This window comes from Natator depressus, chromosome 10, assembly GCF_965152275.1.
Source record: "Natator depressus isolate rNatDep1 chromosome 10, rNatDep2.hap1, whole genome shotgun sequence".
NCBI lineage: Eukaryota > Metazoa > Chordata > Testudines > Cheloniidae > Natator > Natator depressus.
This window is the reverse complement of record NC_134243.1, coordinates 39243403-39255125: the sequence shown is the minus strand read 5'-3', so window position 1 is coordinate 39255125 and position 11723 is coordinate 39243403. Positions and strand designations below refer to the sequence as shown.

At 46.0% G+C, this 11723-nt stretch overlaps 1 protein-coding gene across 4 annotated transcripts; it reads left to right on the top strand.

The window, feature by feature from the left end:
- Positions 1 to 704: 704 nt before the first annotated feature.
- Positions 705 to 6042, top strand: ISLR2 (immunoglobulin superfamily containing leucine rich repeat 2). Of its 4 annotated transcripts, none has more exons than XM_074965854.1 (2): positions 705 to 861; positions 2780 to 6042. In XM_074965854.1, exons 1-2 carry the CDS (start codon positions 824 to 826, stop codon positions 4821 to 4823), a joined length of 2082 nt encoding a protein of 693 aa, XP_074821955.1. In that variant the 5' UTR covers positions 705 to 823; the 3' UTR covers positions 4824 to 6042. The 4 variants fall into 4 exon arrangements, with proteins under 4 accessions (XP_074821955.1, XP_074821957.1, XP_074821958.1 ...); XM_074965856.1 differs by lacking the exon at positions 705 to 861 and adding an exon at positions 1273 to 1536 and having other exon boundaries at positions 2780 to 6041; XM_074965857.1 differs by lacking the exon at positions 705 to 861 and adding an exon at positions 1889 to 2017.
- The last annotated feature ends 5681 nt before the right edge of the window (positions 6043 to 11723 follow it).

Sequence of the window (11723 nt, the reverse complement as noted above, 5' to 3'; positions counted from 1 at the left end):
AGGCAAAACTGGATAAACCCTTATTCATTCACAGAGGGTCCCTCCGCACCCAAACGTGTGTGGCTGAATATGTAGACACATGTCGCACATATTCTATATACAATGTGTGTATATTCCCTGCACATGAGTAAGTGTGTGTGTGTGTGTGTGTGTGTGTGTGCATGTGTGTAATATATGTGTGTGTGTATAATGTTTATGTATATAGATGTACAAACATGTAATGAATGTACCTGTATGTGTTCGTAAGTGAGTGTATAAAATATTATAGTGGGTTTACCTGTGCACATCCACGTCTGATGGATGGATGTATTTGTACACACATCTAGTTAAGAATACATACCCGCACGTGAAAGGAGTCTACACCTACTACTATACAGTAACATTATATGGACTTACTGTACACCAAAATGTATATTTCTATCCTGCATGTGGGTTTTCCTTCATCAGGTCATTTCTCCCTTAACATAATAAATCTGAGAGTATATGTACAGAGTATATCTCTGATTACATATGTACAATGGTGATTCAAACCATTTTAGATGATTTCGGGTTGATTTTTCAAACATTCATTTGTGTACATGCTGAATGGTTAAAACTTAACAATCGTTTTATTGTTTTCCCTCTTGCCTCGTTGAATTAGAAAACGTGCTCGGCGGAGGTAGCATCATTTCCTTCTTGTTTTCAGATGCTGCCGGTGCCTCCAGAACTACTTGGAGAAGGGGGATCAATTCTACTGATAAAATCAGTTATGTATTTTGTTTAATATAGTTCAAAACCCAACGAGCTCTGGGCGGAAAGGACTAGCAGACGCAGGTCGAGAGAGATGGAGCTAAAAGACTTTATGCAAACACATGCTTGGAGGTGAGGTTGATCACGATCTGTTCTCACTGAGGCTGCATCAAATCATCTGCATGTTTATTTTTCTTTCAAAAGAGTTTAAACCCTTCAAAAGAGCAGACTCGTCCCAGATAATCTAGTCCAGCCCCCTCCTTTGTTTCTCCCCACACTGAAGTGCTTAGAAGCTATTTGCATCCAATTAGTGCACAACAAATAGATTCACTAAATATGGAATGTGGGGGAGGAGGGCAGAGAGTTGAAAGATGGCACATGTACGGGGAAACATATTGACATGATAAATATTGCATTGGATTTGGTGGGAGTCCCTGCGGCTTTAACACACTCAGAATATGCAGGAGGTGGGAGAGGCTAGGCGCGCTCCCTGGCGCATCGGGCGCGCGCACCGACTCTCCAACCCAGCAGCAATTAAAAAAAGGGAGGGGGCCAAGGGGGGATCAGTCATCAGGATAGTGGGACTTGCAGCCTGGGCAGCTCAAAGCTCCAAAAATGTGTGCTGCCTCTGCGATTGCAAAATTAAAGCCAGCCACCACCAGGAGCAACAGATCCACAGCAGCCCACCCATCTCTGGGGCTCCCTGTACTTCCCAACTAAATGCCTGGAGTTCAGACTGGTTTCTGCAGCTGGGTGCTTCCCTGGAAGCTGCCCCCATAGAGACACTCCAGTTCCCAAGCTGAGCAGGTAAGGCTGGGCAAACTTCACCTGAGCATAGGACGTTAGCTGGAAGGGATCCCTTTCCTTTTTGGCTTTGGGAGGTGCCTGCAGTTATCCAGATTGTGGTAGCTTTTGTGTGCCACGCGTGGCATGGTTGTAAAGGCATGACAGGATGGACTAACAGTGTGTATTTCAAAGAAGGGACCTCAGGTACAAACAGCTTTGCTATCGGAAAAAGGACAAGATCTCTTCTGATGCTATAGTAGATAGGATCCGTGCTCCCTTGCAGTCAATGGGAGTTGTGCCATTGGCTCCCGTGGGGCCCGGGTTTAGCCCCAAATGTTAGATCTGTCTGTTTCTAGAGGGGTGTTTGTCTTCGCATCTGAAGCAGGGAAGCAGCAGGGGTACATGTCAGAAATGCTAATGTTTCCCTAGCTTTCTGATCTGCAGCCTCTACATGGCACGGTTTGTCTTCAGATTAATACCAGCGAAACTACAGGTTATTAGGGTAAATCTGACCGTGGTTTTACACAGGAGGTTTTTTTATATACATATATATTTATATTTCCATATTCATGTATTTGTGGTCAGCAAAAGACAGACCTAGCTACATGCTTTTTATTGTCAAAGTTTGTAATCATTGCTTTATCAATTGTTCTGTTATCAATCTAAGACAGCACTTTTTGGGGAATGTATTTCTTCTCCTGTGAGCTTTCTCATGGTGTTCAGTGCCACACAGCTTCAGGACCAATTCAACTGGAAAGTCTAAGAAAGGGATACCGGGGCTTTTAAAAGGAAAGACTAGATAATGTATATTTTTCACGCAATATGAAAACTGCACGGTGCTGTCTGAGTTTCGGGTGTGCCGGAAACGTGGTTCAATGACGTGTTATATAGAGTCCTTGCAACTTCCAAACGGCATGCGATCCGATGAAAGAAAGGCAGACAGAGAAATAGACAGGCAGGAAGAAAACGAATTGAAACAATGATTTGTTGGCTCTGATCTCTGGTTTGGGTGTGTTACTGCTTAGGCTGATGTTATCTTGCGCATCACAAGTGTCCGGGGGTCCGCGTGCGCAGCGCACTGTCCCCTGAGCAGGGAGCTCTCGCTAACTTGGATTTTCCGTCGGGGGCAGAGCGCTGCTCTCTGTTCTCCCTGGGCTAAGGGAAAAGCGGAGGGACCAGGCTGCTCCCAGCCAGAGAGCGCAGCGGTGTCTCCGAGTCTAGGAGCGGGTGGGGTAATCGTGCATGTCTCTGTCTCTGGCTGCAGGAGGAAGATGGACCCGTTGCTCTGGCTGTGGATCGCAGCTTTCCTGGGGGTGAGCCAGGGCTGCCCGGAGCCCTGCTCCTGTGTGGACAAATACGCCCATCAGTTCGCAGACTGCGCTTACAAAGATCTGCAGGCGGTCCCCGTGGGGCTGCCCTCCAACGTGACCACCCTCAGCCTGTCCGCCAACAAGATCACCTCCCTGCAGAAGAGCTCCTTCGTGGAGGTCACCCAGGTCACCTCGCTGTGGCTGGCTCACAACGAGATCAGCGCCATCGAGCAGGGCACCTTCGCCATCCTGGTGCAGCTGAAGAACCTGGACATCAGCCGCAACCAGATCGTAGACTTCCCCTGGGGGGATCTGTACAACCTCAGCGCTCTGCAGCTGCTCAAGATGAACAACAACCACATGGTGAAGCTGCCCTGGGAGGCCTTCCACACCCTGAAAGACCTGAGGTCCCTGCGCATCAACAACAACAAGTTCACCACCATCGCCGAGGGCACTTTCGATTCGCTGACTTCCCTGTCTCACTTGCAGATCTACAACAACCCCTTCAACTGCACCTGCAGGCTCCTGTGGCTGAAGAGCTGGGCTGAGAACACCCTGATCTCCATCCCCGAGAAGGACTCCATCAGCTGTGCAGCCCCGGACAGCCTCCGAGGCGTCCCACTGGGGAGAATCCCAGACCTGCAGTGCGCGCCTCCCTCAGTGCAGCTGACCTACCACCCCAACTTGGACAACACCGAGCTCTACGACGGCTTCACGCTCCTGCTGCACTGCAGAGTCAGGGGCAGCCCCCAGCCGGAGGTCAGCTGGAAGGTGCAAACCGCCAGCCAAGCCCTGGAGATAAAGGGGCCCGGCGTGGAGAGGGCTGGGAACGAGCTACCCGCTGGCAGCTCCAAGCAGAGTGCAGAGCGCTTTGTGGTCTACGGGAACGGCACCCTGGTCATCCCTCACCTGAGCAAGCGAGAGGAAGGGACCTACACCTGCCTGGCCACCAACGAGCTGGGCAGCAACCAGACCTCGGTCAACGTGGCTGTGGCCGGTGCCCAGAAATACCCCGCCCGCCCCATGGAGGATCCCCTGGCAGGCAAAGCGCAGCCGGGGGAGAGGAAGCCGGGCCCCAAGGGCTCCAAGAACAGCGTCCTCAGCCCCGAAGAGAGGTCCAAACCCCTCAGCCCCACCCGGCACAGCTCCCACTCGCCAGGGCTGGAACAGGTCCCCTCCAAGCGGCCCCCCTTCGAGAAGAATTGCGGCTCCAGCGCGGACACCCAGTACGTCTCCAACCATGCCTTCAACCAGAGTAGCCAGCTGAAGCAGCACACCTTCGACCTGGGCGTCATCGCGCTGGACGTGTCGGAGAACGAGGCCAAGGTGCAGCTCACCCCCTTCTACGGACAACCGGAAAAAGCCCACCTGCGGGCGCTCTACCTGTGCGCGGAGAGCGGCCAGGGCCACTCCATGGTGCAGTGGTCCAGGATCGAGGAAGGTGTGAACTCCTACTGGTTCCAGGGCTTGACCCCCGGCACCAACTACTCGGTCTGCCTGACTTACCTGGGGGAGGATTGCCAGGTGCAAGTGGTCTTCACCACCAAGAAGGAGATCCCCTCCCTCATCATCATCGTGGTGGTCAGCATCTTCCTGCTGGCCCTGGCCACCGTCCCCCTGCTGGGGGCCACCTGCTGCCACTTGATCACCAAGTATCAGGGCAAAACCTACAAACTCATCATGAAGGCCCAGAACCCAGATCAGATGGAGAAGCACATGGCGGCCGACTTCGATCCGCGGGCCTCTTACCTGGAGTCGGAGAAGAACTACAACCCAAGTGAGGCAGGAGAAGGTGAGGCAGAGCGGGAGGCGGAGGGGCAGAGGGAGCTGGAGCGAGATGAGAGCCTGGTGGCCGAATCCATCGCCGAGTCCCAATCCAAAACCAACCCAGAGGAGTTTGAGGTGGGGTCCGAATACAGCGACAGGCTGCCCCTGGGGGCCGAGGCTGTGAACATCTCCCAAGAGATCAATGGGAACTACAGGCAGCCAGCTCGCTGATCCGACCTCTGGCCACCCCCCAGCCACCGCGCCAACCTGTATATTGTATAATACAGTAAGATACAAACTCGATGGGGGACCTGAGCCATTCACTGGTTGATCAGCTACATCCTTCCAAAGACACTTCTGCCAACAGCCCAGCGTGGGGGAAACCCAACAGAATTCAGATCCCAACCCGTTTTTCTGGCCTCACTAAGTACTTCAGGGTGGGGTCGAGTTTTTAAACAAAATAAGTGGAATGAATTGGCCTTTAAAAAAGTATTTAACCCACTATTTGAAATACAAAGTTTAAAAAAAAACACCATCTGCTCCAAACATATTAATCCTAAACGGAGGCTCTGGTCTTTTTTAAAAGCTATGTTGGTTTGTTATAATTAAAATACAATGGATTGACTATTTCTCCCTCTTTTACATAAGAAAATCTGAAGATATCCTGATTTAATTTAATCAAGGCCAGTTGTCAATTTCAAGCGTGAGTGTTGTCAATTTCAGCAAGTTTTTGTGCTGGACAGCTCCCATCCCCGTCCAATGCAAACAGCTGTGCCCTTCCCACGCTGGGATGTACAAATCCCTGTATGGGGAGGATGGACGAGTGGGTAACTGAAACCCACACCGGTCCTGACAATCCGATCAAAGATACGCAAGGTGATCTAGCGGGTCACCTGTACCTAGACAGTGTTAATAGAGCCGTGCTGTAGAATTTGAGATGTGTGTGTGACTTGGTCCTCTCTTAATTTGTGGGTGCTTCTCATTTCTTTAGAGGTAGGGGAAGGAGTGTGGAAATAACCCCACCTCTGATCTTTGTTGTCCCTTTTTCCCAGACCTTCTGGGAGGCATGTGACTAACTGAGATTTCCTAGATGTTTATTGAATAGAGTAGCGTGCTTATAGAGAAATGTATGTACCCTTGATGTGAGTCTGTGATGTTTAAAGGGGAACGGGAAATGATAGGTAACTTTTGCCGTGGAATTGAGAAAAATCTGAAATGTATATGCAGCAGGTGCATCTGTGAGTTTTTTATTTTTTGCCTCTGTATTAAAAAAGCACCAAAAATCAAAATGAAATCAGCACAACTGTCCCCAAGGCGCAGAAAGATTGTTTGTTAATTGATTGTTAAATACTTTCAAAAGCAACCTTAAAAACAAACCGAACCGTAACCTTTTCTAAGCGCTTATGTATGTGAAGAGTCAATAAAACAGATTTAAAATGGAGTTTTTGTTCATTATTTATGGGGGGATATGGGTAGATTAATGGAAAATCAAATCCATATTTCAGTTTAAATTAAAAAGCTGTAGTATAATTATTTCCCCTACAATATTCTGTTTTTTCTTAAACTGGGATTTTATTTTTCAGATGCAGTTATTTTTAAAATTGTGGTTTTGATCATTCTAATTTCTCCAGAGGGATGTTTTTTCCCCCATGGTTTCGTTTGTTTTTGTACCAGTTTCTTTTCTTTAAAGAATTTGGTGTCGTCGTTATGAGTGGCAGTTTCAGGGAATTCTAGAATTAGTCACTTAGGTTTCTGAATTACGAAGCGACAGCCTGCTTTGTTTCACAGGTACCTTTTGTCTGTCTTTACCTTTACAAGCACAGGGACATTTGGAGAGTTTATTTGATCGCCAATAACATGTTTTGCTTTGTTTCACCAAAGTAATTTAAAAAAAACCGGAGACACAAATAACTGGGAAGGAAATAACCCTAACCCCTGTTCCAACATTAAATTCGTCTACGATGCAGAGAAAACATTGAGACTGTTGTCTCATGGATGGAGCAAGAATAAAACTAGACTAGCCACCACCAGCTCCGCGTATGTTCGAATAAGCTGGTGCCTGCGGGAGGAGAGAGACGGACTGACTCCAACACACAGGCCAGAGTAATATTTAACTATGGCCCCTTTACTGATGATGTGCAGCCCCCAAACTACCCGCACGAACATTCTATGTACTGTGTGTCTAGAGGTACGTGCTTCGTGTGTGTCTGAAGATGTGTGTGCAAATAGGGCACGTTTTTATGTAGGTAAATGTGTATACTCTGTGAGTGTGCATGAAGATAAATATACAACCCAATTATTTATAAACATACATCTACTTTATGAAATAAGGTAAATGCACGTATTTTCGCGGTGTGGATGTATACACTGGCAGATTATTTATATATATGTTTTGCTCCTGTAGATAATATATATACTCTGTGTGTGTAGAGATATAAACACACATTTATCTACACCCGTACACGTCAGCTTTGTGAATAAAGGTAAATGGGTGTACCTTGTGTGTGGATATGTACACAGATTATTTATATACTTGTTCGTGTAGGTAAATGTATATACTCTGTGTGTGCAGATATAGACACACACACAAACACACACACTTAGCGAATAAAGGTAAATGTATTTTGTGCGCGTGAACATATACACAGATTATTTATATACATATTTTGCGTATGTAAAGAAAAGTATGTACTCTGGGTGGGCGTGCTCAGATATGCACACAATTACTTTGTGAATAAAGATAAATGTTTATATTTTCATGTGTTTGTAGACCTACATACCCACATTATGTGTACCCACATTTTGTGTATGTAGGTCAATGTATATACTTGGAGTGCAGCTATGATTATTTAGACACGCACGTTAACAATATATAGTATATAGACGCATAGGTCCGCTGTAGCATACTTTGCAGACATGCATATAACTGGGTGTGTCTATATACACATGCACAGCCTCTGTATGTAAGATTTTATGTAAGCCCAAGAAACCGTGCACTCCTGTGTGCGGTGTGGGGTGGGGCTGGAAAGAGTTGGTCCATCTGTTTTATTTGAGCCCCGATGTAAAGATTTCAGTTTCCTGTGCCCCTGGCTCGCTGATCTTCAGGAAGTAATCCCTGACTCCGAAAACAGCCCCCCCGCCCCAGATCTAGACCCTCCCCGCCCTTCCTGGGACAGGACTGGCGCTTTCTCCTGGTGTTTCCGCTGAGGCAGACACACCCTCCCAGACACACGCCCCCCGCAGGGTATATTCCTGAACGCCAGGCTCTGTTCCAAGCCCCGAGTCACTAACCCCTTGGCACTGTTGGACATCCCGGAATCCCACAGTTTAGAAGCGTGACCGACCCCAGGGGCGATCAAAAGGAGCCATATGCCCATGTCGATTTCACCAGCGGGCGGGTAGGAAAGCAGCCCAACCAGTAAGAACGAAGGACAGCAACTAGTTTCCATGTAAAACAGGGCCATTTCAGAAGCTAGCAACGCCGAACATCCCCACTGAGGTGTTTGCAATCACCTTCCCCACCCGAATGGTTTTATCCAACAATTACGCTAAGATCAGTGGTTTTTTGTTTTGTTTTTTCAAATTGCCGTTATCATCTAGAGCTAGCCAGTTTATGCTTTTGCACGTAGACATATATATCGAAGACTGTGTGCTTACATATATATTAACGCCTGTGTGTGTGTGTTAAATGGGCAGGAATGTACTCACACACACACACATAGATACCTACCCATAAACATACTTGCATTCATAGATTGATAGGATCCACAGATTTTAAAACGAGAAGGGATCATTGTGGTCATGTAGTCTGACCTCATGTATACCACAGACCCAAAAATTTCAAAAAAGCAGAAGGGAGAGAGAAAGATCACACACACTCACACACACAATCTGTGACTCTAGGAATGCATGTGTGTTTATGTGTATATATATTTGTACATACAAACACAGAGGACAGAGAAAATATTCTATATTCATATGTTAGAATAATGCTCATTTTTGGTATAACTAAGCAGGTGCAAAATCCGTGAATAAAGCATGTTAATAAACCATTTTCAGGAACTTGTATTTGCCACGCTTCAGGCACACGTACAATTTTTTTTTTTAAATTTCAGCCTTTGTCAACATTAAGTTTTTGTAGACTGCTATATTGAAAGAAAGCAAACCTGGACTATAAAAATAAAAGACATAGTCAAGACAAAATAATGGATGGATTAAATCTCTTTAAAATTAAGAATAATATGGTTTAGACTCTGATCTTCAGAATGACTCCACTGTAAATTCATTAAAATCACCGGAGTTAATCCTGATTTACAGCAGTGTAACTGAGACCAGAAATTAGCCCCAAATGTTTTCTCTGCTTTAAGCTATTAGGATGTTGCCACTTCAAGAGATATTAGGGATTCAGAATTCCCAGTATAGATCAATCCCCTTTTGTGAATACATTTTAATTGAGTTTTATGCTTTAAAACATACAAAGAATAAGGAAGTACAATCATTTCTGCATCCGATTAATTATGGAGTAATAGATTTTTTCCCCTAATGTTTCTACAGGGAATCTAGTTATGAGGAGAAATTCATTGGTGCTGGATTATGCTGAGACTTTTCCTTTTTGGAGGGTATTAATTAGCATTTGGAGAGGGAGAGATCAGAAAGGCTATGACAGAAGATGGAGTTTTAGATCATACAAAATCATTATTGCAATAATCAAATTGCATAGGTAATTTAGCCACACTTTATATTGTCTCTGTTTATAAATAGTTTATAAAATGTTAATAAATTATTAATAGATATTTTAATAAATAGTCAATGGTTATAAATTGTTATAAAGGCCTGCATGTTGCTTATACCCACCTATAGCCCCTTCAACTGATGTGCTCATAACCTTCTGCAACATATATACTCCTGTCTCTGACATGTGTATGACATCTCTGAATCAGTGTTAAACTCCTTATCAATGGAAAGTTAATATGAAGTGTGATTGAGGATTTTTTTAAAAAATAGTGATGCAGCCTCTGCAATGATGACATGACCTCTGGCTCCACAAAGAACAGATTTAACTCTGAGCTCAGGGGGCCCTTCCTGTGCTTAGATTTAAACACGGGCTAAAGCATTTCGCTAACCTGAGGCCTTGGCTAGAAGCTGAATGGATGCAGGAAACAGGCACTTAGCTGTCCTGTTTGCAAAAGGTAATTCACCTGCTGCTGAAGGATACCAAAAATTAATGCCAAGGATACCAGGGGGCTGTTTTCCAAATGTGGTCTGGAATCTGACCTGCAGTGGAGAGGAAAAGACAAGAAAAAGAGGAAGGAAACCTCCTGAAAGGAACTTAGCAAGGAATCTGCTGCAGGGGAAGAATGCTAGAAGATATTGTTACAGGTTGGGGGCCAGATCCTCAGCTGGAGAAAGTCACAGTAGCTCCATTGACTTAATATCTGATCTACACCAGGGGAGGATCTGCCCCCTTCAGAACAATTGGAAGAGATTGTTTCCATTTTGGATAACATGTGAACTGCAGTGGCTACTTGGAGCCATCTGCTGCCGTTGGGGCTGTGACTCTCCTCTTGGTTTCCCATTGAGTTCAGTGGAGTTATTCCCAAATTGTACCAGGTGGAAGTGACAGCAGAATCAGACTCTAGATTACTAGATCCCATCCTAATTTGGGATGATGACATCCATTTATTAGACTTTCAGCTGCACCATCCAGTTCCTTAATTTCTTCATGAGCATGGGCAGCGTACAATTGGAGGGTCTGATCCAAAACCCATTGAAATCAATGGGAGTCTTTCTATTGGCTCCAGTGGGCTTTGGATCAGGCCCCTAACCTTTCAGGGCTAGATCCCCAGCAGATGTAAATCAGCATAGTTCTATTGACTTCAATGGAGCACAGCCAATTTACAGCAATGGAGGGTCTGTCTCTGAGACGGCCCCATAGAGAGATGAGCTCACATCGTTCTACTGGCTAAAGGACACCAACAAGAAATTCCAGTGTTATTTTGAGCCTTCCGGGGCCTAATTCTGCTTGGATTTACACTGGTGTAACTACACTGAATTCCATGGACTCAGTTCTGATTTACACCAGTGTGGAAGAAGGATGAGACCCACAAGCATCCAGCAATGGAGCCAAGCCATTGGGAAAGTATAATCATTTGGATGCACCGACATGCTATGGTATGTTTAGTCTGCTGCATAGCACGTGTCTGTCCTGAGCTGCACTGATGTGATCAATATCAGCATTAGTAGCCATAAAATGGCTTGTTGAGTTTCATTGACAAGAGGAAGCAATAGTCCACTGCACTTTTGCCTGGTAGTTTATCTTCCTCTCACAATACTAAGGGCAGACAGGTAGAGTATGTAAGAATCCTTCTCCCAGATCTTTTCCCCCCCCCACCACCAGTGTTGACCAAGAGAATTATAAACATGCTTTCCCAGCAAAGATGCACCAAGAGAGAGAGATTTGTGGGTCTCTCATGCAATTGAGGGAATGCAACTTGTCAGACCTGATTCTCCACTGCCTTGAGTCTTTTGTGGGCATTTCCCCATGAGCAAAGTGGGCAGTTCTGGTCCCCATGCCCTCCCTGTGACTTACAAAAGAATCTGACAAATCCCTTGCACATGGCATTAAGCTGGTATATGCAGCTCTAGAGTAGTCACCCCTGCTCCTCCCCCTCCCCCACCCCCGCCCTGGGTAGGGAGCCTCCTGGAAGAGAAGCCTCCATGTCTTGTTGTTTGAGTCACTGCAAATTCAAGTGGTCTTGAGGCTGAACACATGCACACTGGATTAGTAACCAAGACATAACCCCTCCATAGGGTTTGCCTTCATAACCCTTAACCCAAGCTTTCTGATGAGCTTGGCTTGTTCCCAAAGTTTCTACCCTGCTCACCCTAGCCCTAGTTCCCCAGAGGGAGAAACAAACTCTTTTCTGTCAGTGATTACAAGTAATGAGACCCACCTTGTCTGGCTTCCAGCACAAGGCCCCCTACGGCAGTAAAATAGCCTTGCATTTCCCTGCACAGTCTTACATGGAAATGACCAGAATATTGCAATGCCAAACAAATTCAATATTGTGAAAATGTTTGCTATCCCCCGCCCCCATCCCTACCAGTCCTAGTGCTAAAGTCTGGCATCCT